Below are 27,713 nucleotides of genomic sequence, written 5' to 3'. Positions count from 1 at the left end.
TGAGTTGAAGCTAATTTAATTGATATGTAGTTGGGGGAACATTTGATATTCCATCAAACTATAACAATCCTCCTAAATGACTTTATTTGAAGTCACGTCATGAGGCTGGCAAGTTTTGGAGCTGTTATGACTCTTCTGTTAATAGGGTGAGAGGTGACCAATTAGCAGCTGGCAAGGCTATTTGATTTTAAATAACTTCTCAGGAATGTGTGAGACATGTCTAGCATTGACTGCAAGGACATCATAAAATAAGCTGTCTGACTTTCTGATTTATGAAGATAGTTTCCGTATTCTGTTTTTTTACCCTCCGATAATGTGTCCACATTCCAAGAAAAATTACAGGCATGTGTCGTGGCCATAACAAGGTCCATAAGATTATATTGTTAAGCAAGACCTCCCCAACCACCCCCCAAAAATATACTGACACCAGCTCTACTCTAGATTCAAGTACAAATTAAATATCATTGCAATGTGCAGTCTGCTTATAATATGTTCAGAAGGCTTTGCTTTTTATGTGTCATCGTTAATGTAGCCATTGAGTACCATTTATAAAATTGACACTTCTTTTCAAGTCCAGAGGAGGCTAAAGATAACAATGTTTTCTTCAATCAGCTCAGAGTAACATGAAAATATGTCATGCTTCTCAATGGATTGCATAATTTCTAGTTCAGCAATAGGATCTTTTTGAATGATGTTTGTTTAAAATGTGTATTTTACAGGTGCAAAAGACATTGAGTAGGATTAATATGCAGCAAAGATGAGATAAAAAGTTAATAATTTCTTAAGTTGTAAGTTTTCTGCTTGTGGGAATTCTCTATTCATCACTGCAGTAAAATGTCTGCGCAAGGTGCTACATTTATGTACGTGTGTATTGTTCTGCTTGTAAGTGGAACATCACAAAATACCAAGTCAATAAGTGGTTCCGGTGAATCTGTTACTTTTCGTGGTGCTGATCAATATGACTTTTCCATCGTTATCTCAGGGGGTGAGCAGGAATGTTTCTGGCATTATGCAGACAAGGCAGGCTATTTTTACTTCAATTACGAGGTAGGATCTTACCTTCCTGATTTTGTTGTTACTTTCAAATAAGACTTGGTTGAAGTAAATTTTAAGAATTCTTGTGATGATTAGGTTAAAAGGAATGATGTTAAATATTCCAATGTATTGAGATTTTAAAGTAAGATCTTGCAAATGCTGGAAATCTGAAATAAAAGCAGACAATACTGGGCAGGTCAGGCAACACTCTAGCATTGGTGGCTGAACATTCCAAGCACCGTTATGGAGATAAGACCTTAGAGTTTAAGATCTGGAGATTTTATTACCTTTTGGCTCTTTTTATAATTTTTTCTGTTTTTATTTAAAACTAATTTTGTAACCTAGATGGTGTCAGGGAATGGCACCTTTGTACACTTTTCACTGTTCTTATGTATTCCTATACTTGAGTACATGTGGCAATAAAATCTAATTAGGGCAACATTTCAGATTGATGAATGCTTATTTGCAGTTCTGATGGAATGCTGTCATCCTTACATATGAACTTGATATTTCATTCCACAGATGCTCTCTGACCTGTTGAGTATTTCCAGCATTTTCTATTTATTTTGAATGAATGTAATTTAATGGAGATTATTTGAATCTATTGTTGTGATTATTAAGTTATTCTGTTTAAATAATTTTGTTACTGACAAATTAGAACTTTATTTCTGACATCCAAATAGCATTGATACATAAAGACAAAGAAAGTTACAAAATGAAAAACAAGCTGTTTGTGTCAATAATTACCCTCTACATCAGTAAGTCATTTGAATCCCATTACCTACCCTGTTTCCTTGTTCATCAATTTCCTTTAGGAAAACCAATCTGTATTCTGACCCAGACTGGCTGACATGTGCCTTCTGAAATTGTTTCGTGAGCCACTCGTCTGTACTGAAGCAATACGGAAACATTAAAAATAAAACTGAAGTTACAGAAGAACCATCCAGCATGTCTAGCCACTGGAAACAAAAGCACGCCCTATCCAATTGATTTTACCAAATCCTCTGTATTAATATTAAGGCAATTGTAGCAAATTTGGGGGAACTGTCTAATAGACTATTTAAGCAGCAGGCTAGCAGAGTTGCACACTGAATCATACTTTCTAGCCAGTGGGCAGACCCTTCAATTTGTCATTCCTGGGTTTGTTTCTACCAACTGACAGGCCAGACCACCAGAAATGCAACTATAGTGATGAGCAGTGAGGAGCAAGTTGATGTTGGAGTCTTCACACTAATGTTTGGTGCTAATACATTTCTATCTCAATGTGCTTGCTGTAATCATGTGAACCTTACCATGGCATTTGGATGGGGACATTATTAGGAAGGGTTTAGAGGGATATGGGGTGGGTCCTGGCAGGTGGGATTAGAGTGGGTTGGGATATCTGGTCAGCATGGACAAGTTGGACCAAGGGGTCTGTTTCCCTTCTGTACGTCTCTATAACTTTGAGGCACTGAGTGAAGGTGTCCATTTTACAGCAGTTCAGTAATGACATCATAGTAGTGTTACATTTGGGTCTTGGTGAGGGTCATTTCCTTCTGCGTGAGGACAAGGAATTGATTCTACTACTTCAATCAAACACCCAAACTGCACCCTTCCCCTAACCATCTCTGGCAGTTGAGCAGTTAGTTTGGAAATCATGCAGAATAGCTATTCTGTGTAATAAATGCAAAATTTGTAGATGCTGAAGGTACTGATGACGTATGTGAAGCGAGAAATAGAGTTAATACTTCAAGTCAGGTATGACTGTTCTTTAGAACAGAAGCTGTAAGGAGGTTTCTGGTTTAACTATGACTTTTGACTGGCAGTTTGCTTCCAGAAAAACACTAAGGAGCTCAGGCGAACAATGGGATCTTGTGCTTGTCCACACATCTCTGAAGGTGGCATAACAGGTTAATAGGGTAGTTGAGAAGGCATACAGAACACTTTCCTTTCATCAGTCCTAATATTAAATGCTGGGAATACTCAAAAGGTCAGGCAGCAAAATGGAATGAGAAAGAGTTCATCTGTAAGGATGAGAACATTCCATCAGAACTATAAATAGAAGGTAATCAACCTGAAATGTTGATTTGCCTCTCTCTGGAGTTGTTGCCTGACCTGCTTAGTATTTTCTGTTTTTACATCAGATTTCCAACATCTGCAATATCCTGCTTTTAAATTTGCGTTGAAATATTTAATAAAATTCATTCATGAAATATCCTTACATCAGTCATGGCTGAGCTTATAAGAGCTGGGAGGTCATGTTGGAGCTGTACAGAACTGTGGTTAGGCTATAGCTGGTGTTCTGAGTGCAGTTCTGGTCACCACACTATAGGATGGATGTGATTGCATTGGAGCAGGTACAAAGGCAATTAGCCAGAATATTGCCTGGGATGGAGCATTTCATCTGTGAAGAGAAGCTGGCTGGTTGTTTTTTTGGAGCAGAGAAGATTGAAGACGCTCCTGTTAGAGGTGTTTAAAACTGAGACATAGACAAAGTGAATAGAAAGCAGCTGTTTCCCTTAGTTAAAGGGTCAACAACATGATGCATAGTTTTAAAGCAGAAGGCAGGAGATTTAGAGGGGATCTCTGGAAAAATCTTTTCACCCAGAGGGTGGTTTGGGTCTGGAACACTCTGCCGTGAATGGTAGTTGAGTACTGCAAATTAGTACAAATAATAGATTGAATTCAAGGCAGGATTGTGTTAGGTAGGAGAGATGCTACCATGACAGCACGTCTACTAAACGTCGAAACATCATCACAGAAAAGTAATTGACTTATGCAGAAACATTGAGCTTCTAAATCAGCAACTTGAGCATATTTACACCAGAACGGACCAGGCCATACGGTATCCCAATAGATATCCCAGGACAAAAAGGCAGAATGATCATGGACAAAGGGCAAATTGTGATTAATTTTTGTACACAATGAGTAGGTACAGATTGCCACTGGGGAGATATCGGCAAATCGACAGTTCACACTAGACCTTACAGCAGGTTGGATCAAAACATATAAGAAGGAATAAATGATTTATGACTTTTGGAATGATGACTGCAGAAAAAAAGCATCAAGTCAACAGTGTTAGGTATACACCTGTGCATCATATAACATCATGTGTTATAGTTCAACATCGTGATCCAAAAAAGAAGTCTGCAACAGTAAGGCTGAGGCTATATGATAACATTATACTCTGAGAAACAGATTTCACTGATAGCCAATTGCAGTGGAGTTCTAAATCCTAGATGGTAAATAAAAACCACTCACCTTAGCCTGAGCAATACTAAAACTGGTATCCATTAAGTACCAGAATAAATTTGTAACATATTGCAAAACACAAACCATTGTTTATGAAACATATTCTAGAGGAGCACAACACTGTGTTTACAGGTTTAAGATGTCTTCCTGGAAAATATAATCTCGAATGTCTGCTAAGGTAAATTCTAGTTATCCTCGAGGCTAGACTGAAAGAGAAACAGAAGAATTGGTAAAGAAGTGTTTAACTAATAAAGTGATAACTTCTATGAACTGGATTATCAGCATGGTAGCAGTAAAACAACCTGGAAAATATGCACCGACCCAAAGGATCTGAATAACTCCTGAATAGATCTCACTATTGCATGCCAATCATCTCAGAGATTTTAACATAATTTTGCAAAGGCAAAAGTTTTTACTACCCTAGATGCACTGGATGATGATTGACTACATTCTGGATGCAGTTTGAGAGACATTGGCAAGTGTGAATGTCCTTGGCATTTCCATGGCTCCAGCGGAGTCAATGCAGACCATAAAAGATTTGAACGATATTCCTAGAACCTAGAGTAGATAGCTTGTTAGCGTATAGATGCAGAGATACAATGGATGAAGTTATTGCTGACCATGACACACACAAAAATTATAGGACAACTATTAGAGTGAACTTTTCAGATGTACATGAAGTTGAAGGAGAAAAAAGTGCCATGAAAGATGCCTGAAGTGAAGTACATAGGTCATGTATTGATAGCAAAATGTCTTCACCCAACTGTTGCAAAGGTGAGAGTTGTAGCAGTAATCTAGTGAACATCAGATATAAAATTAGTGCACTGATTTTTTGGATTAATTGACAATTTGACAACAATCTTGCTTGAATTGTTACCAGAGTGTAAACCATTATGCTAACCCACTGCCAATGTCATTGGGACATGGAACAAGAAACAGCATTCATTGAAATAAAGCAACTAGGGGGGATTCAAGATGGCGAAGTCTAACAAGTCTGACTTGCTGAGCTCTGCACCATAACTCAGGCAAAATGGTGCTTCCCCCCCCCCCTCCATATTTTAGATATTTTGTGAAAAGTTGGTAGTTTTAAGTTACTAGAATCACTATATATCTTTTTTTGTGAATTGCGAAGATGACTAAAGGCAAAGGGCAGCATGGATCACAACAGGTAGGGCACTCCCCTGCAGTGATGGATGTACCTGCGGCCACAGCATCGGCCTCCATGGAAACCCCATTGGACTTACTTACTCAGCAAGGCCTATCTTTGGAATTTGTTAAGCTCCGAGAAAAAATCGAATCAATAATGGAAGAGACTTGGGCCAGGCTGGTACCAATCTTGGCCATGCTGCAAAAGCATGAGCAGGAGATGCAGTGTCTCAAGCAGCATGTGGAAGAGGTCGAATGGCAGACTGTGGCATCAGAGACCACAGCCAAATCTTTTGCAGGACGAATCCAGGCTTTGGAAAAGCTGGTGCAGGCCTTAATAGAGAAGGTCGTCGACCTTGAGAAGGGGATCAGTCAGCCAGCTTTTTTGAGTAATGGCTGCTGCATTTTCTGGGATGGAAAGCCAAGGTGGGCCAGGTGTGGGTCAATTTGAGTTCACCAGGTCTCAGTGTGCAGGCCCAAGTCAGACCAGCGTCCCTGCCTGGTCCGAGTGCACATGCCCTGATCTATAAAGGATAGAAGGTTATGTTTTTTGCAGGACTTTTCTGCGGCCGTGATCCATAAGAGGAAGACCTTCTTTGAGGTAAAGAAGAGATTAGGGATCTGGATATCCAATAATCTCTAAGGTACCCGGCAGTGCTTCATTTCATCCACGATGGTCTGTGTATGTCTTTGACTCGAACTTTTTGGACACTTCAAAATAAACTGACTGGCTCAAGCAATATGGACAATAATGGGGTTTTTTTTGTTGTTTCTTTCATTGTTTTGTCCCTTTGTTTTTTCCCTCCTCCTCTCTTCCCTTTTTCACTTTACTGGTCTTTGGGAAGCGTTGTCAGAACTTTGTGGGTTTTTTCCAGCAATAATGGAGGTCGATGTTTGGGTGGGATGGGTGAAATGCCCATTTTTAATTTTTATGCTTGTAAGAGTTAGGTATTCTTTACTTTTAGTTTTGCCTGAGTTTGGGGCGGGCTTCAGTTAGAAGGAGCCATGTTTGTGGGTAATGTGAGCGCTCCCTATGGGCAAAGGATAATCTACACAAGTGGATTGATTTGTTTCTTGCTGTATTGGTTTATTGTAACTAGTTTTTAAAAGTGTTTTTGTTTTTAGTAGTTTTTGTAAATGTGTTCTTCAGGCTCCACGAGTCTTTAAATTGTCTCCACTCGGCACGTCATGAGTAGAGTTCTTCCTCTCGGGGGTTCATGGGTTGTTTAGATGACTCTGGCTAGTTGTTATTTCAAATGGTGCACCTAGAATATTAAGGGAAGTCACTCACCAATTGAGAGAAAGAAAGTACTTTCAAGTCTTAGAAAGGGGAATGCTGATGTCACTCTATTACAAAAAAACCCACCTTGATGACAAAGAGCATCTAAAGTTGCAGCAGGTTCGGTTCTGACAGGGTGTTCATCATTCAACACTAAAAGCAGGAGAATGACTATACTCATTCAGAAGAATCTCCCATTCCAGAGGGCTCCCCCCCCCCCCAAATCTATCACATCTATCAGAGAGGGCACTGGGACTCTTAGTTGCGACTTCAAAAGATTAATATGGCTTTTTTGGAAATTTTACTCCGTGCTGTATCGGTCAGAGGGCTGTGAGGTCAGGTTGGTGATCAAATTAAGGATGGGGAGATCAGATTAAGGATGAATATGGGTGGTTTGTGATTCTCGAAGCTTTAATACATGTTGATGAATACAGTATTTGAATGTCTACTGTCCCCTGGCACACCCCATTAAATTTTTGACGGATGTGCTTTCTAGGTTGATTACCCTTAAAATGTGCCTTACTATTATTAGAGGAGACTTTAATTGCCTCATGGATCCCACAATGGGTAGGATGCCCAGGGGTTCTCAGGGCACCTCTCCACAATCTAAACAATTGGTGGACTTACGTGTGGAGTTGGGATTGGTGGATGTATGGAGATGTTTTCACCCAGTGGGTATGGATTTCACGTTTTTCTCCAATCCACACAAGTGGATTGATTTGTTTCTTGCTCCATTGGCTTTTTTGGATTCAGTGCTGTTCTGTAAAATTGGGAAGGTAGCCATTTGGAGGTTAAGGCAAGTGGCAATGGGATAAGTTCATGTCATTAGAGCATGGATCCCTTTCTCCTTAAGGATAGTAAATTTATCAAATACTTCTTGAGGGAGTTTAAAGTGTTTTTGGGTATCAACTTGGGCACAGTCAGTAACCCGTCTGATCTTTGGGAGACTGCCAAGGCCTATGCAAGGGGTATAATCATCTCTTACTCAGCAAGTCATAAACGACAAAGGGGAGAACAGCAACGTCTGCTTAAGACCTGGCTGAAGACAGCCGAGATTGTATACTTTGATAGGCCATCCGTGATTAAATTACAGCGAATCACAGCTCACTGGGCTGCTCTGAATTCCGCGCTTACTCAAACAGCAAAGAGAGAGATTCTTTAGTGAAACAAAGATTATTTGAGTATGGGGATAGGCTAGGTAAATACTTGGCATATTTGGCTAGGAAAAAGAGGGCTCACACCCCCCCCCCCCCCCCCCCCCCCCAATCTATCACATTTATCAGAGAGGGCACTGGGACTCTTAGTTGTGATTTCAAAAAGATTAATATGGCTTTTTGGAAATTTTACTCTGCGCTGTATCGGTCAGAGGGCTGGGAGGACAGGTTGTTGAAGATGGAATCCTTAAGAACCTGGACCTGCCAGGTGAGATTTCGGAGCAGACATCCCTTTTGAATGCTCCCTTGACAGTGCAAGATATACAAGAGGTGGTAAGGCAGCTCCAAAGTAGTAAGGCAGATGGCCTTCCGAGTGAGTTTTCGAAGGAATGTATGAAAATGTTGGCTAGGCCAATGCTGGACATGTACAATTATTTGCACAGTCAGGACTGTCTCCTGCTGTCTTTGAGAGAAGCTAATATTTCTCCCATCCTCAAGATGAAAGGCCCCAGAGGACTGTGCTTCGTATAGGCCCATTTCGCTGCTAAGCTGGAATTTTAAAATGTTATGTAAGACACATGTTGGGATTAGAGAAGGTATTGCCCTCTATTGTAAAGGAAGACCAGACAGGTTTTATTAAGGGCTGAAGGTCATCTAATAACATTAGAAGATTATTGAATATGGTCCAGGTGTGTCAACAGAGGTCGATTTCAGGCTTGGTAGACTCCCTTGATGCGGAGAATGTGTTTGACCAGGTGGAGTGGCCATATTTTTATGTTCTGGAGCAGTTTGGTCTCCGTGGGGTCTCTACCAGATGGGTAGAAGTGCTGTATAGTGATCCTATGACAACGGTCCTTACTAATGGCATATAGTCTCATAATTTTAGTATCGGTAGTGATAACCAACAAGGTTGTCCCCCCCTCACCGCTGCTGTTCATGCTGGTGATTGAGCCTATGGCAGAGGCTATCCAGAGCGACCCCTCTATAATTGTCCTGGAGGTGAGTTCAAGGACGCATAAGATCACACTCTGTGCAGATGATCTACCTTTCCTATCAAACCCGGCAGTGTCTGTGCCTCATTTGTACCAAGTATCAATTTATTTGGCTCTTTCTCAGGATGTAAAATTAATTTTATGAAGTCGGATGCTATGCCCATGTGGTATGTTGGGAGAATACCTGATCTCGAAGGTGAAATCCAACTCTCTTTTAGGTCTTTACAGGCACGTTTCATGTAACTAGGCATTTTCATTAATCCCGCCTTTGACCAGTAAAGGCTAACTTTGTGCACTTGTTCGATAAGGTAGCATCTTTAGCGTTGGCTAGGCCAAATAGCTCTTATTAAAATGAATGTTCTTCCTCACTTATTATATCCATGCAAATGCTCCTTCTAATTTTGCCTAGGCAAACATTGCAGAGACTCACATTTGGTATCACATGCAACCTCTCATTAGGTTTGCCAAATTGCAGCTTCCCCAGGGAATTGTTGGTGGGGGGGGGGAATGTGTGGTGTAGACTTTCCAGATATTAAGAGGTGTCAAATAAGCTCCCTACTATTCTTTGTGAATGATGGGGCTTGTGAGAACCTGAGTCAATATGGCTGGATATAGAGCGCTCCCAGGTGGAGTGTCCCCTTATTAATCTGTTATTCATGGATAAGATGAGGACAGTCACAGAGTATTGTCAGAACCCAATTGTCATCAATATGATTAAAGCATGAAGAACGATGGCGACAAAGCAAGGGCAGTTTATCTCAACCCTCCTTTCTCACTCCTATTTGCCAGGATTTTGGCCAGGGTTGATGGACTCTGATTTTACATTATGGGCGTCCAGGAGAGACAGACTTATTTAAGGGGGAGGTCATGATGTCCTTCTATCAGTTGAGTTGCAAGTACGAATTGCCCAGCAGGGACCTCTTTCATTACCTTCAGGTTAAGGACTTTATCCAGAAACAGACTACATTTCTGATTGATCCTAACAGGTCTGACATAGAGAGGAGAGTGCTTTGGACTACAGGTACTCCCCGATTAGCACCCTTTACCATTTACTGGAGGTGGCACCTTGGAAGATATTGAGTGGCTTCATGGGGTCTGGGAGCAAGAGTTGGGAGTGGAGATTTCGTCAGAGATATGGGAGGACATTTGGGAGAATGTGGGAAAGATCTCAATCTGCAACAGGACATGTTATGCAGTTGAAGGTCTTTCATAGGGTTTATCTTGCCCCAGAGCAGCTTGCAAAATTCAAAAAGGGAGCATCTCCATTATGCCCCACATGCAAAATAGGTATTGGCACTCTTACCCATTGTTTGTGGTCCTGACACAAGCTTTGCAAGTATTGGGGCACTGTAGCAAGTGTCATAGAGGGGGTCCTGGGAACTGAGGTCAAAGTAGATCCGATGTCTCTTCTCCTGTGCCTGCCAAATTTGCCTTTGTGAGATGAGAATGGGATAAAGCTGTTTAATACTCTTACGTATTGTGCAAGGAAGAACATTTTCATGAGTTGGGTCTTGGAGAGCCCTCTGGGCCTGTCAGGATGGTATAGATTAGTTAAGGAATACATCCCCCTAGACTTCCTTACAAGTATGGTGCACCAGAAAACAGAATCTTTCTACAAGATGTGGTGGCCCTTTCTGCACTATCTAGAAGCAGATTTGTCAGCCATTTTAATTAGGGCCTTTGTTTAGCCATGAGACCTGGGTCTGATGAGCCATGCGCCATGAGAGGAAGAATCCCAAATAAGTACAGGTATGGTAATTGATACTTCCCGTAATGGGGAGCTTTGGGGGTGTTGCGCGAGTGGAGTAATTTAATTAATTAATTTGTTCAATTATTTATTCAAATATAGTATGGGTAGTTTTTTTTTAAAATTTTGTTTGTAAAGTAGTTGTTTATTGTAATTGTTATATTCATTATATTTTTTGTAATTTTACAATTTCATAAAGAATAAAAATCTTTTCAATAAAAGAAAATCAAGCAACTAGTCATGGCCATTCAAGTAATAAAATACTATGACGTAAATATTAAGTCATCCCGCATTGTGGTACTAGCAAGACAGGATTTGGAGCCATCCTACTGAACAAGGACAACTAATCACATTTGCATCCTCCACATTCAACCCAAAAGAACAACATTACCCTCAGATGGAGAAAGACTAACTGACTGTTGTATTTGCTTGTGATCATTTTCAGTAATATCTGCTTGGCAGAGATATAGTCAAGTTTGACCGCAAGCTACTTCCAAGCATTTTTTTCAAATCTTTATTAATTGCTCCAAATTATTTGCAGAGAATGTTATTCCAGATACAGAGGTACCTTCACGATATGAAATACAAATAAGGGAAACAGATGGACTTCACTGAAATGCTGTCAAGTACAACACTCCCTATGAAGAAACTATAAGCTGCTACGACAGAATATGAAATTTTCCAGATCCACTTTAAAGCAGCAGCTCCACATGCTCTGCAAGTCATCAACCTGACAGAGACATTAAATATAGCATATTAGTGTCTCAATCAAATCAAGCAAGTCTCCTCAAGTTTTGGAAAAGTACTGATGAGAGGATCATCTGAAATCTTCAAGGATTTTCCTGTGGTCGCAACAGCATATTGGCATACAGAGATGAAAGCACAAGATGGTATTTTGTACAAAGGAATGAGTTATTATCCGCAGTGAGATGGGAGTGTGCAAGCCATCAAGGAATTGAGTCAATTCTGTGGAAGGCAAAATGTGCTTTTTTTTTTCTTTTCAGAACCTCTGACACTCCTGTTTATTTTTAAAAATTTTTTTTCTATTTTTGTTTTCTTATTTTTTTTTCCCCAGCACCCATGCTATGTGTGTGCAGATGTGAGACTCTGTGAAAGACACAGGTGCACAAATCTTTATTCAATTTCCACCACTAGGAAGAAAGGAAACACCCAAGTGGCCAGTGACAAGCTTGATATCAAAGGGCAATGCTGTGTGATCAAACAGTGAAGGGGAGGGCAGGGATTAAATCAAAATAGAATTAGAGGGGGAAATAATGCACTCCACTCCCTGCGGCGCCCACCTCTCCCTGAACAACTCCAGGGTGTCGGTGGACACCGTGTACTCCTTCTCCAGAGACACTTGGGCTCTAACGTAACCGCAGAAGAGGGGCAGACAGTCAGCCCTAACAACCCCCTCCACGGCCCACTGCCTGGACCTGTTTATGGGCAGTTTGGCTAGGCCCAGGAGCAGACCCACGAGGAGGTCAAAATGTGCTTTATTAGCTGCACATGAGCAAATAAATCAGGGACCAAGGTTTAACAACTACCATGGTAAACAAACTAAAGAGTTTCTGATGGCACATGACACCCCAGATAGACCATGTGTTATAGACCAGACCAACCCCCCCCCCCCCCCCAAATAGCCTCGACCATAACTTTTATCTCATTTAAAGGCAAGTATAGGGTGTTGTGTTCCAGATCTGATTCAATTAATCAAACTACTAGGCTTTAAGCAAAATACACTTTATTCTTGCACTATAGTTAAAATATTAACTGAATGAAAGCTATGTTTTTTTTCTATCAATGTATTTAAGATAATATACATTTTAATTACTACTCGGCTGCTGTTCCAATATAGCAGCATCCCATAAATACACCTTTAGCAAAGGCAAATTCAGCAAAACAGATTTTCCTCACTTGCTATCTCCCCCACTCCAGGCGAAGCAATGAATGAATCTAGCAGCAGGGAGAGAACTCACGTTTTTGCAGCTGCAGAAAGACAGCTTTATTTAGCAACTTCAACTCCAAACTCCCAACTTCAGTAACTGAAAGTAAAACTAAATCCTTGGTCTGTGAGAGCCTGACCCCACCCACTCATGTTTCTTTTGTCTAATTTTTAAAAATGCTAACGCTATTCACTCTGCTTTCCATGGAGCAGACATCTCTTCATCAGATTTATGACACCTCTCTTCAAGAGAACCAGGACAGACAAGTCCCTCTTAAAGACACATCTCATCACACATGGATGAGGCTGGGATAGCCCATTTCAATCTCATAAGGACTCTTCATCTTGACACCATGGACTATTTTATATACTGGGAGGTAGATCAGGTGACTTCATCTGTAACTTTTGAGATTGTGGAGTTCCTGAAAGCACATTTTGGTCATTGCAGCATTTCAAGTATTCTGATGAATGACAATAAACCTCAATTCCTGAGTGAGTACAGTAGCCTTGAAGGACTGGAGAATTCAACACCATACACCATCTTCACACTATCCCCAGTTAAGTGGAAGGTTTGAAGCAAGAGTGAAACCACCAAATGAATCATAAAGAAATCAAGCATATTCAGACTGCATTCTGTCCAGTTTCATTCTGGCTATTCACAGTTGCAGCTTGATACAACTGACTGGTTTTCAGGGCCAGTTACAAATCAGTTACATTGGAAAGGAACTGGAATCATATAGATCAAATCCCACAAAGACTGGGGGTTTCCTTCACTAAAAGGATATGAGTGAATCACTGGGATTCTTTTTTTCCAAAGCCAAAGATATTTATGGTCTCTTCTGGTGATTCTAGCCTCTTACTTCCAGACTCTTAAAAATATAATTCAGATTTTCAATCTACTTTGGTGGGATTTGAATGCATATTCTTTATTAGATAAGCAATAATGACCATGCATTTATTACTTTGCTTATTTCACATTTTGAAAAATTATCATACTGGCACTGCTCAGCATCAAATGGCCTTTATGGTGCACTGACTTGCAAATTGGTTGAAAATCAATTCAGATCCATCCGTAGTTACTGTATTAATGTATAACTATTGACGATTTCTGCTTTTCACAATCAGAATTACCTCAGTGCAGTATTGTGTCTTTTATATGTTTGAAATCTAATTCCTACTAGGTTCAGTGGATGATGGGATTACAGAATATCCGAGCTATAACCGCCACAGTTAATGCACCCACTGGGCATTTGATTGATACATCCAGAGGAGCAAGTGGCCAAATTAATTTCAAAACAAATGAATCAGGTATATACAATTATATTATTTCAAGTAAACTACTGGTAAGAGGTTCATTATTGCGCTGTGTTAAATCTGTCTTTTGTATTTTTGTACCATTATTATACCATGGTTAAGTAATGAAGCAGCTTGTAAAATTGAATATTCCATTCTATGATGGGGTAAGTTGGTGATGTACTGTGTCGCTCATGGAGTGAAATATTTCTTGATAGATTGCTCAAATTTACTAGCAGAGAAATGGGGAACTCTGTTGAGAGTAAGGAGGTTTTTATGAGAAAAGCAGAAAAATTGAGGTGGGCAGACACGGAGGTGACTTCAATATGTTAGGTTCTTATTTTTCATGCAAAACGATCAGTTCCTTATTTTTGCAAATTAACACTTGTGGTTAATAAATTATAAAATTTAGTGATATCAGTTATTCCTTTAAATAGCATGGGCTTCTTGCCTTTAAGGATTGAATCACAGTGTTCCCGATATATCTAAATGAAAGCAGTATTTGGGACTGTAACTTATGAGTGAACCTGGAGAGATAATGTGTTTGCCACACGTATTACAATGTAACATCGCAAGAAATGGACGGAGACAACACTTGGTAAGACAGGGCCAATATGAAACACTAAGTGATTTTATTTCCCAGTGAGTTAACAGCAGAGAAACAGTTTTGAGTATATTTTCTTGGTTTAATTGGCAGAACCTATCACAAAATGCCTACAGTGCAGATAGAGGCCGTTTCGTCCACAAAATCTGCACCACACATCTGAAGAATATCTCACCCAGACCCATCCAGACCTTTCCTCCCTCACCCTGGCCTCATCCTCATAACTCCACATTTATCACCTATGATTCTATAATCCACATAGCCTACACACCCTTGGACATGAGACTAAAAAGTAGCATGACAAAACTACCTAACCTGCACATCTTTGGACTATGGGAGAGAACCAGAGCACTGGCTGAAATCCACACAGACATGGGGAGAACTCCATACAGACAGTTGCTCGGTTAGCAGACTAGCATAATGGTTAGCATTGCTGCCTCACAGTGACAGGGACCTGGATTCAATTCCAGTCTTGGGTGATGGTCTGCCAAATGGCCTCTTTCTACTCTTTAGGGATTCTATGACATTTCTTTATCTAATCATGCAGAAATACTGAGCACAGTGCATTTCCCCATATGTGTTTTAGTCTGGGGTAATTCACCATCACCGTCTTCTTTCAGTATGCTGAACCTGTTTAATTATCAGTGGTAGAGGATAGTCAGCTGATGAATCTAAACAAAAGAGGCACTCGCCTTAACTTGCTAGGTATAATTACTCAGGACATGATGGAGTGTATTCTCCATGTGAAATCAGGACTTGGTCTCCACAAGGACCAGTGGTCACTCTTATCGTTACTGTAATGGACAAGCTGCATCTGCAACTGGCTGACTACAAGAGTCACACAGCAAGGAAGCAGACCCTTCAGTCAATTTAGCCAAGACTGGGCATCCATAAGGTGTTGTGGGCATCAGCAACAACAGGATTGTACATCAACACAATCTGCAATCTCATGGCCCAGCATATCGTCACTCTAAGGTGAAAGATTTAAAAAGGACAAGGGACAACCTTTTAGAGAGTTACCCATGTGTGGAATGACCTGCAAGAGGAAGTGGTGGATGCAGGTACACTTACAATGTTTAAAAGACATTTGGATAAGTTGATGAATAGAAAAGGTTTGGAGGAATATAGGTCAAATGCCGGCAAGTCGAACTAATTTAGTTTGGGGACATGGTCAGCATTGATGAGTTGGACCGCAGGGTCTGTTTCCATGCTGTATGACTATGACTGTTAGGAGCTGTGTGAGATATATCTTCTGCTGTAAGGAACTCGTACAGAATTCAACTGCCTTTACCCAAAGACTGTATGACATCAGATTAAGTAGAACTTAAAGTAACATGTATATTAACTCCTTCAGAACCATTAGCTTGTTCAACAATCAGTTGCTCAACTTGCTTAATGTAAACAAGTGAAGAAAGGCAATTGACCTGAAACACTGGATGAGGTGGAATCTTTTATGCATCTCCAGTGATGCATTGGAAGTGGGGAAGGGATTTCATTGGGCCTGCCACCGTTGCACTTAGTGCAGGGACAGGAAAGTGTGTGGTCGACATTCCCGTCCTGCGCCAATTGATGTATTTGAGTGGCCAATTAATTACCACTCAAGGATCTTGTTCTGCCACCACTAGTATTAATGCAGCAATAATTAGGCTTATGTCATGCAACATGCACTTGCTTGTTGTCTCCTAGGGTACAGGTCTCTCTCCTTCAAGTGCACTTAGTGTTTGATCAACAATCATGGCATTTTTAAAGGGAGCCCACCGAAACCAACCCACTGCCGTTGTCACTGACCCACCTATGCCCTCTACTCCATGAATCCCATCCCATCAAACCCTCCCACCAATACTTAGCTGGGACCTTGATCACTCCATAATCCTGTGTGTCCAATGGATGCCCAAATTGCATATAGTTGCCCAACAGCTGACGTCACTGAATTTTATCATGCATTAACTACAAGTATCAAGTTGTAAAAATAAAGAAAATAGTCAATTTGCAGGGAAAAAATGTTTTCTGTCTTAAAATTGCTGCAGAAATCCAACAAATTGTTGTTGATACTACAGGAAGATTTTTAAGAACTGATTAAAACAATATTGCATTTCGCAGACAATCATGTTTTGATTTCTTTCAGGTTTTTATCAAATTTGTTTGAGCAACTTTTTGTCGCACGTTGGATCAAAGCAGATCTTTATCAGTTTTGGAGTTTACTATGATGGTTTTGGTGAGAAAACAGAAGCAGAAAGTAAAGCAAAAGTTCAACTGAATGATACACTTTCTGCTATTCGGGTGAGAAACAATGATCAGATTAAGATATCAGCATATTTAATACTGTCTTCTTCTTTTCCCTTCAAAGCAATCAGCTGCTACTATTGTAAACATTTTCTTTCCTGGCCTGATGGATGAAGAATACAAAGTTATTATATAGTGTTATACTGTCTTATTTTAAAATAATTTTAAAGTAAGGGGCATTACATTTGCAAACTTTGATGAGGCATTCCCCAACAATTTTGATGGCAAGAAAGGGACTTGTTTAATTTGACTATTTTAGTCAAAACTGAAATTGGTAGGCTTCATTTATTCCTTTTTTATAAACTGTTGAATAAAAATGTACATTTAGCCTTCGATATCTTATTTTATACAAGTCAACCTTGGAATTAAACAGACATTGACACAGAGTCAAAAATGTCAATTCACTGATGGCTCTGATGGAAAAATAAATGCATAGTTCATCGTTGTAAGTCGACCTTTGAAACCTCAGCAATCCTTCCAAAAACAGGGATCAACTTGTATGCTATGTACAAGTTGTAAAATGTTGTGTTAGTGTAGGTGGTTGTCATTTTGAAGTGTGAAGAAAAGATATGGTAATGCAAATTAAAACAGTGTGATGCATATATAGAAACATGGAAAACAGGATTAGACCATTCAATTCTTCAAACCTGTTACATCATTTAATGTGATCGTAGCTGATCATCTAACTCACTACCCTGTTCCCATCTTAGCCCCTACCCTAAATGCTCTGCTTATAAATCTTTTACGATGCACTCAATATTGATGTCAGGCCATCCGGGCCATATTTTCCTGTTTCCTCTCTATTTCCTTTTCCAAACTAATATTGCTTGAATTATTCTTACTCTGATATGCATGACCACATTAAAGCATTCTATTAACTGTGAAACTCATTCTCTTCACCATCCGATGCAAACAGTTAATCAAATTTGTTTTGATTCACTTTGGTTATGGCATCCTTATAAGGATTCCATTCTGGGTCAGATTTGTTGCTTTTGCTCCCAGAATGATCCTGCCACAACAAAACATCTTCCTCTCCATCCGCTTAATTAGATATTCTGTATTTTTCGAACAATCTCAAGTCAGTTTAATAGCATCTCATAATTTGATAACAAAACCACATAAAACATGAAATGGGGGAGCATGCAAATTTCCATTCTCTTGGCAACTGGTTTTTCTCTGTTAAATATCCATTTATTCCATTCAATCTGGACATGATATTTCAAAGCCTTGCTGAGGCACATATCCAATATTAAACGATAAATGTTAAATCCCTGTTATAACTACAATTTAATGTTAATCTATTGATTTCATTGTTTATCTCAAATCTGAACATCTTGTTTCCTGATAAGCCCTATTTGGATGCAATATCTACCCACAATTTCACTCCATTTTAATTCATTTAGCCATTTGCATACACATGGACAATTATTCCTGTAGGGAACTTGGTTTTTGACATAGTTTTATATTTGAAAACTAAATTAAAACTGATTTTAATATCATTTTGTTGGCCATGCAGACTTGTATCATTGTGAACCTTGTCTTTTCCTTGTCCTTTGGTTTTCACTAGAACTATTTTCAAACTTTTTATTGCACCTTTTGTTTTGCTTAAAATATCAAAATTCAAAGGCATTTCACCTATGCTATTGCTGTAACAATGGGTGCTCATTTTTGCCACTGTTTGATGAAGAAACATCAAAAACATACAATTTTGGCATGAAATTGTTTGATAGCCTCTGAGACATTTGTGCATCTGCACAACTAACCTACTTTGTTCCATAAACTGTCTTCACGAACTAGCTATTGCTTTCAAATCTTTGCTAAACTTAGCATTTAATTTGGCCCACATAGGTACATATGTGTTCATTATATTTCTGGTAGTGGTATAAACATTCTGAAGAGTTTCAAGGACCCATTCCAATACAAATTACTTCTCAAGATTAGGTTAAAATGTGATGAAAGGTGTATGATTTAGGTGTGTGTTTATATAATATAGAATAAAATTCTTTTCCAGAGTTCAGATTTCAAACTTGTGATGAATGAGTGTTAGTCATTTCTGTGAAGTGGTTTAAAAATTAACTAGGTCAGTCTTTTTGGAACCGTGAGTTTAAGTCAGCATATGCCAGAGAGAAGAGTACTGAAGGCCTCCTGAGGATTAATGGAAGTTTGTTTATATTTTGGGGTTTTATAACAGGAGAAAGGAATAAAACAAACATTAAACCATTATCTCAGCAGAAGCTAGGATGGAAAAACAATTACTTAAAACATTAGTTAAAAAGTTTTGAAATTCAGTTCAAAAGAGACCTGACTCGAGTCGGGTGTAAGAATGGCTTCTCCTAGAAAAGGAACTTGTTCAGAGTATTTAAAGGAATAAGTTATCTATATGTAGGGGTTGTAGTTTATGAAAACTTTGAAGCCAAGAATGTTTGTTTAAAACAGGGCGGATTATTAAATGTCTGTGGATGTATTAGCTGACAGTGATGTGAATAGTCTTGGCAAAAGGCCTTACAGCTCACAGGATTAGAATTGGAAAGAAATAGTTAAGACAACATCTGGATCTGAAAGGGAATTAAAATTTCTTTGGATTTTGATGAACTGTACATGAAAATGGCTGAATGTATTAAGATGGAGTGAAATTGTAGGTTGATATTGCATGGAATTAGGGCTTATCAGTGAGCGGAACATTCAGATTTGAGATTAAGAAATGAAATCAACAGATACCAGTGATTTAAAAAAAATTATGGTTATAACAGGGAGTCTAATGTTTATAGTTTAAACTTTGGATTTTGTTTTGCTAGGTGTTTGAAATATTCTAAACTGTGTTATGATTAGATTAGATTCCATACAGTGTGGGAACAGGCCCTTTGGCCCGACAAGTACACACCGACCCTCCGAAAAGCAACCCACCCAGAACCATTCCCCTACATTTACCCCTGACTAATGCACCTATCACGATGGGCAATTTAGCATGGCCAATTCACCTAACCTGCACACCTTTGGTGCTGTGGGAGGAAAGTGGAGTACCCGGAGGAAACCCACACGGACACGGGGAGAATGTGCAAACTCTGCACAGACAGTTACCTGATGCGGGAATTGAACCCGAGTCCCTGGCGCTGTGAGGCAACAGTGCTAACCACTGAGCCACCGTAGATAGTTTGGTTTCTTTTATCTCATTTTTCCTTTTGCATTATGAATTTCTGTTCTATTGTTAAAATCAAATCTGCAGCCTGGTTGTTCATATGTTTCAGTGCAAGATGATCATGTTAATTAAGAAGAAAAAAATATGAACTATTAAGGCAAATTTAACTCTGGGATATCACCTGTCCAGTAGTGTCATTATAAGAGGTGGGAAGACCTTGTTCTCAAAGTGCATTTATCTTTGACATTTTAATCAGGGTACATTATTTCTTCCTCCACGCTTGCATAATTTTCCTTTGTTCACCAGCAGAACTCAAACCTGCAGTACAGTTATTTGGTGAGTCAGCAAATGTTAGCTTGAAACCGTCTTTATACTTCATTCAGAAGTATAGCACTAAGCTATAATTACTGCTGAGTAATGTTTGTAGCCTTTGAAAAATACCTTTTTACAAGTCTTGTTCTTTTGTAAGAAAATTAACTTTAGAAGTTCTGTCTTTCTCTTTTCCTAATCTTTACATAATAATCTTCAGATATTAATAAAGAATGCACCCTGAATAAAATGTCAAAGATAAAATGCACTTTGAGAACAAGGACATCCCACCTCTTATGATGACGCTACTGGACAGGTGAAATCCTACAATTAAATTTTCTTAATAGATCATATTTTGTTCTTTCTTAACTTAACATGGTCATCTTATACTGAAATATATGAACACTAGGCTGCAGATTTGATTTTAACAATAGAACAGAAATTCGTTATGCAAAAGAAAAAAAATGAGATAAAAGAAACCAAGCTATCTACATATAACACATTTTAAAATATTTTAAATGCCTGGCAAAACAAAATCCAAAGATTAATCTATAAACAGTAATATTAGATTTCCTGTATTGTTCTTCTTGGTTTGAACTCTACATGGCTCAATGAGGATACTTCAGTCTGATGGTTGAAGAACTTCATTGTCACTTTCCTTGCTGACACATGCTATGAATGTCTTTTAGAGGCCTCTGCATTTGTAACATGGATTAGAAAAAAATCTTTGAACTAGGAAAACGTGTGGACTGCAGGCAATGAAACGAGTGGCAATTGCCATTCCTTTGTTGCTGAGAGCTGAGAGCTAATCTCGAATCATTATGTTTCCCTCATCCCCACACTTGCATAGAGATATTCCTTTAACCTCTAACTTAATCTTTCCTTCCAAGAAATACTGATACTTTTTTCTCCCCCACCTCAATGGAATTTGACATTCTCTCTTCAAAACCTGTTTACGTGATGTTGTTTTCCCCCTCTTCAGCTAAGTTGATATTCTTCACATTGATTTGAAACTCTGCATACATTGGCTGTCAGCAGACACATGTCAGAACTCATGTATTTTCATACATATGTACAAAAAGGTTCTGCGCAAATTACAAAGACATTTAGGAATCTGAAACAAGATAGATCTGAGGGAATACTGGCAATCACTGTGAGATGCTGTTGGCTACCATATGTTAAACATCATCAACACTGGATGACAATAATAGAGCAGAATTCTGTTCTGAAATATGTTGAATGCATCAATGGTTTAAACAAGGAAGCAACATTTTCTGAATCAAATTATTTGATGGATTGAAACCTTTATATCCTTCCAAACTAAACAGTTTAAATCTGAAAATGATTAGATTACTTACAGCGTGGAAACAGGCCCTTCGACCCAACAAGTCCACACCGACCCTCTGAAGAGATACCCACCCAGACCCATTCCCCTACATTTATCCCTTCACCTAACACTACGGGCAATTTAGCATGGCCAATTCACCTGGCTGTGGGAGGAAACCAGAGCACCCGGAGGAAACCCACACAGACACGGGGAGAACGTGCAAACTCCACACAGTCAGTCGCCTGAGTTGGGAATTGAACCCGGGTCTTAGGCGCTGTGAGGTAGCAGCACTAACCACTGTGCCACCGTGGTTAATGCACCGTGGTGCATAATGATGCACCAATATATACTGTTAAGCTGCTGTTAGTACAAAAATTTTCTGAAGAAACACCTGAAGAGAAAATAGAGTAGGTACTCATTCTAGATGCTTCTAAGTTGTAGATGTAGGGTGGAAAGTGTCAATGATGCAAAAGAGCTGATGTCGAATCAGCCACTCAGGAGACACTGAACAACAATTTACAGAACTGAAAATGAAGCACTGTGTATAATGGGGTGCTTAATCCACTACTGCCTGAGAGGAATTTCCTCAATTCTTCCATATTATCAATTACCTAACTTCTGCATTATACTAATTGATAAATATAGGCCAATGTGGCAGCTAATGATCACACAATAAATGCTATGAACAGCACAAATTTATTTTTTGTGAGGTTATTTGAGAGAAATATGTTATTAGTTCTCTACATTTGAGTGCTGTGAGTTATTTTAGTATCCACCTGCTCCAAAGTAGAAACTTTTGTTTTAATGTGTCATCCCAAGCCCACCACCTCCATCAGTAGTAGTTTTTTATTAATAATTAGTCTTACACTATGACCATCATTATCAAGGCCATAATTTATTGTCCATCCTTTGACCACTCCTCCTCGAATTACTGCAGATAATATGGCATATCCACATTGCTTTTTTCTGCAGTGTTTTAATACATATGAGTTGAATGCTCAGTCATTTCAGAGGGCAGTGAAGAGCCAAGCACATAGTTATGGGTCTGGAGTGATGTATAGGACAGTAGGAAATTATGGCAGACTTTCTCCCTGAAAACCAGATGGCATTAGAAAACCAGATGGATTTTTACTACAACTTTCTTATTATTAGCAATTTATTCCATAATTTTTATTAATTGAACTTAATTTTTCCAGTTACCATGATACGATTTGAACTCCTGTCTCTAGTGCATTCTTCCAGGCTTCTGCATACCTAGTAAATTACTAGAATGCAGCCTGCCAGTACTCATTACTGTATGTGGGTATAAACCTTGGTTTTTTGCTCATTTACCTTCAGATTTAGAACTAAGTGTCATGCTAATAGAACCAAGCTGATACATCAAAAGGATTGAATGTCACACTTGTGCTCACAGTGGGGCAAATGTGATATGAAAATCCAGCCACACCAAAATCCTGTGAACGAATGAAAAATATATCACTATAGATCCACTAAATTGAGAGTTTTGGTTAACATTGATTAGATGTTTACCTAACCTGCACATCTTTGGACTGTGGGAGGAAACTGGAGCACCCGGAGGAAACCCACACAGACACAGGGAGAATGTGCAAACTCCACAACAGACAGTTGCCAGAGATGGTAATTGAACCCAGGTCCCTGGCTCTGTGAGGCAGCAGTGCTAACCACTATGTCACTGCCCCAAAACATAATCTCTGAGATTTACCTAGATTTTGCAAATGATTATAAAGTCCAAAAATGACATTAAAATCATGTTTGACACTGACTTATTAGTCTTTTTTCCACTTCACATTGCCATGCGTTTGAAGCTTTCCATTAATAATGCAACCCAGACCATGCTGATCCATAGCTAAAGTGGCCAATGTATGTCCTATCCACAAAAAGCAGGAAAAATCCAATTCAGCCAAACGCTGTTTCAGCAGTCCACTCTCAATTCTTAGGAAAATACTGGTAGTGTTGATTATCAAATACATTCCCTTATTAATATCCTGCTTTCTCTTGCTCAGTCTGGGGTTCACCAGTACCATTTAGCTCCAGATTGCATGACCAGCCTTGTTCCAAACATTTATAAAAGATATAAATTCTGGAGGTAAGGATAGAATGCTTGCACTTGATACCAGGTGGCATTTCGTGGGCTACGGCATCAAAGAGCAGGAGTCATATATCACATAAATGAAGATGGTCAAGTTGTTGTACACCAATCGTTACAGCTCCTGGATGTCTCTGGTGCCATTCCGTGGGGCAAAGTCCTGAACTCTTTGGAGATATTTTTAATCAACCTGTTCCAGAAATGATATTATGCATTTAGGACTTGAATCCTGGAGCAGTTAGGACTTGAATCTCGGTCTCCTGGCTCAATGATGCTTAATGAATTGTTTTACTTCTATCATTATTTCCTGATGATTACAAAATATTCAATTCCATTCATAAGTCCTGAGATATTGCAGCAATTTGGGGCTGTATGTGAAAAGACCCGAACAGCATTTAAGCTTGGCCTGCACATTTATGCCACAGAAGTGTCGGATGGTGACCATCTCCAACAATAGAGAATCTCACTACCTACCATTGACATTTAATGTTGAGTATTTACATTCCCCACATAAAAGACTATGACTGTCAAAGGTGGCAAGTTTCAGAATTCACATCCATCTCTACATTACCAGAAACTGAATTAAACCAACTATTTATATACAGTGACTGCAAACAAAGATTTGAATCAATCCATTTGAGTGGCAGTATATAATCTTTAAATATTCAAGACCTTCACCATTGCTGCATCCTGGTAGTATGTACAATCTGCAATATGTACTACAGCAACTCACTAAAGCTTCTTTGACAGAAGCTCCCAAATCTACTATCCCCCCTAATTCGCAGCAGGCACATAGGAACACCAGCAGCAGTCTGAGCATAAAGAATCTTCCAGCTTCTCTGTTGGAAATCTTGGAACTCTATACTTACTCCACACATTGGGAGTATTTTTACCAGATGCACTGCAATGGTTTTAGGTGCTGGCTTGCCATCACATTCTTCAAACAAATAGGAATAGGCAATAACTGATTATGTACCTCCAATGCCCAAATCCAGTAAATTAATTTTAAAAATGTGAGGTTTGCATAGCCAGTCTGATTTATCTTCTCCCAAACAGAGAGGAATACATGAAATGACTAAGCATGGATCACACATGTGCACATACATTGTTGCAATCAATTACAAAGAATACAGAAACCTTCAATTTTCTCCCATTTCCTGCTGATGTTGCTGATTCTTTTCAGAAACCGAGAAGTCCTAACACATCCATTCCACATGAGATGAATCGAGGCACCAAGCAATGATAGACTGACTGAGCCTGAACTCTTTGAAACGTAGTACTCACTTAGACTAATTTTCTGGTCAGAGCCAAGGACCTGAGGGCACAGCTTCAGAGTGAGATGAGGAAGAATTTTTTTCAGCCAGGGGAGGTTAATCTATGGAACTCATTGCCACAAAAGGCTGTGGAGACCAAGTCATTGAGTGTATTTAAGATAGAGATAGATTCAAGAGGTTCAAGAGTTATGTGGACAAGGCAGGAGAATGGGGTTGAGAGTCATATCCGCCCTGATCGAATGGTGGAGCAGACTCAATAGGCTAACGTGTGTAGTTCTGCTCCTATATTATAGTCAAAAAGGTGCCACTGGAAAAGCACAGCAGGTCAGGCAGCTCCTGGCCTGCTGTGCTTTTCCAGTGCCACACTTTTTAACTCTGACTCTCCAGTATCTGCAGTCCTCACTTTCTGCTATGTATTGTGGTCTATTGAATAGCAATAAATTTCTTCACTCCAATCCCACAATGGGGAAACTGAGGTAAAAGGGGAATTTTCCCAGGCAAGGAAGTGGTTTTCTGTGCAATAATTAAATCTCCTAATTTTTTTGACAGTCTTACACACTTTACTCATCTTCAGCTACACTTCTGTTATCTGCCTTCACTAGGGCGTAGATGAAATTTATGTAGCTCTGATTTGCATCTCCTATCAAAAGCAAGAGGAGTTCAGCACTCACAGCAACTGCAGCAGCTGTTGAAGCAACACAGTGGCAGCACTAACTGCCTTCTCCTCAGCCTCATGATTCTCGATTAGACAAAAGGGAATGGAGTGGTGTAGTGCTCATGACATTGAACCAGTAATGCAGCATCTCAAGCTAATGTTCTGGGAGCTTGGTTTCAATAAAAATCTGGAATAAAACTTGAACAATGTAATCACTGTTAATTACTACAATAAATCCATCTGGTTCATGAATGTTCTTTGGAAAAGGAAATCTGCCTCCTTACCTGGTCTGGCCACATGTGACTCCAGACCCACAGAAATATGCTTGCATTAAAAACTTGCCTCTGGGCTGCTAGGGATGGTGAATAAATGCCCATATCCAATTAACTAATTTTTAAAAATAAAAACAAGCCATTTCCAGCCAGGCAAGATATAGTCTACAGACAGAAAATTAGCTCTTTCAACATTGCTGAGTGGCATTGTCTCCAGAGGAGCAGATTTCATGGCAGGGCATTGCCAACTTCAACAAAGGGCGGCACGGTGGCACAGTGGTTAGCACTGCTGCCTCACAGCGCCAGGGACCTGGGTTCAATTCCCACCTCAGGCGACTGACTGTGTGGAGTTTGCACGTTCTCCCCGTGTCTGCGTGGGTTTCCTCCGGGTGCTCCGGTTTCCTCCCACAGTCCAAAGATGTGCGGGTCAGGTGAATTGGCCATGCTAAATTGCCCATAGTGTTAGGTAAGGGGTATATGTATGGGTAGGGGTATGGGTGGGTTGCGCTTCGGCGGGTCGGTGTGGACTTGTTGGGCCGAAGGGCCTGTTTCCACACTGTAAGTAATCTAATCTAATCTAAATCCTCATTCTGAGTTGGTCAGGTGTACACACATTGCCAGTAGTATTAAGATGCTGCTGCACAATTTTAAACTTCGGGAACTCCAAAACCTAATGTCCTTTTGGATGATTGTAACACATCCTGGTGTCAATGTATTTCTATTTCCTTCCTTTGACAGAATCAGTGTGTCATCCCACCCACTCTCCTAGATTGGCCAGAGAACTTAGATGTAGAATGCAAATGCTATGAATTAATTAAAGATCTTCAGCAAAGCCTGTTCAAGCTGTCAATGAGTTCATGGCCCACTAGCTGTTCTGTCATTTGGGCAGAAAACAAGTTCAGAAAATTTCACCCATACGGCATGCATATTCATTGGTGGGTAATTTATCATTTTAAAGTCTGTCTTACACCTAATTTAACATCCACCTTTTTCCCTTTCACAGGATACTACCATCAAAGTACAAAGCTACGTCTTCCACATGTGGAGATTCTATAACTTTGCCAGGATGCGCAAAGGAGCTGATTACTTTATTGTACTAGCAAGCAATAATTACGTGAATCGGTGGTCATTTGCCCAGAGTGTGGTCATCGTTTCATCTGGTGTTTTACAGCTTTACTTTCTGAAGCGTCTATTTGCTGTGAGAGCCACCACTGCAAGTGAAAGATCCAGATGCTAGATGTAGTTAAATTGAAAAAATATAACTGCTAATTCAAGTGGATTACTAGAAATTGACAAATTTTAAACAAGCTTTATCCTTTCATCTAATGTTAACTTCTCACAGGCCTGGGACAGACCATTCAGTACTAGTTTATTTAGTTTCCTTGATGCCTGAACTGCCCTTGTTTTAGCCTCACAAAATAATAAGGTGAATCTGCCCACAAATTGATAAATATGCTTGTCTGAAACTTGTGGATGTTTTTACCATTTTAGTAGAATGTAGATGCCCAAAATTGCTGATTTCTGATTATTGTTTATATTCAAATTTTGAGGGAAGTTTTATTTCCAGAGATGACACAAACAAAATGCATGGGAAAATGATTACAACCAACACTTAATCCTTTATGTTTAATTCCATCTCCATTTAATGTTTACCTTTTCCTAGATTCAAATTTTGTTTATCTTGAAATCTCAATAACACCAAATTGTTCAAAATATAAGACTGTACATTTATTAAATTAAAATTACTTATTTCAGCAATTTTCAGAGTATTTGAACTTTTATGTCGTGCTAAGTAGGCATATGTTTTTTTAAAAGGAAGGGCGTTTTGGAAATAAACAAAGGTCAGTCTAACCTTAGGGGGATTTTAAATACTAAAATTGGTCTATAAATTCAGATGTGTCCATTCTTGGGCACAAGGCCAGTT

At 39.4% G+C, this 27,713-nt stretch overlaps 1 protein-coding gene across 1 annotated transcript; it reads left to right on the top strand.

The window, feature by feature from the left end:
- Positions 1-834: 834 nt before the first annotated feature.
- tmed6 (transmembrane p24 trafficking protein 6) lies at positions 835-27,026 on the top strand. Its single transcript, XM_060838329.1, has 4 exons — positions 835-1,047; positions 13,711-13,837; positions 16,552-16,706; positions 26,793-27,026. The coding sequence occupies exons 1-4, from the start codon at positions 835-837 to the stop codon at positions 27,024-27,026; spliced, it is 729 nt and encodes a 242-aa protein (XP_060694312.1).
- Positions 27,027-27,713: the final 687 nt, after the last annotated feature.

The sequence above is a fragment of the Hemiscyllium ocellatum genome, chromosome 17 (assembly GCF_020745735.1).
Source record: "Hemiscyllium ocellatum isolate sHemOce1 chromosome 17, sHemOce1.pat.X.cur, whole genome shotgun sequence".
Taxonomy (NCBI): Eukaryota; Metazoa; Chordata; class Chondrichthyes; order Orectolobiformes; family Hemiscylliidae; genus Hemiscyllium; species Hemiscyllium ocellatum.
The sequence above is the reverse complement of the archived record's forward strand: the minus strand, read 5'-3'. Positions and strand labels throughout refer to the sequence as shown.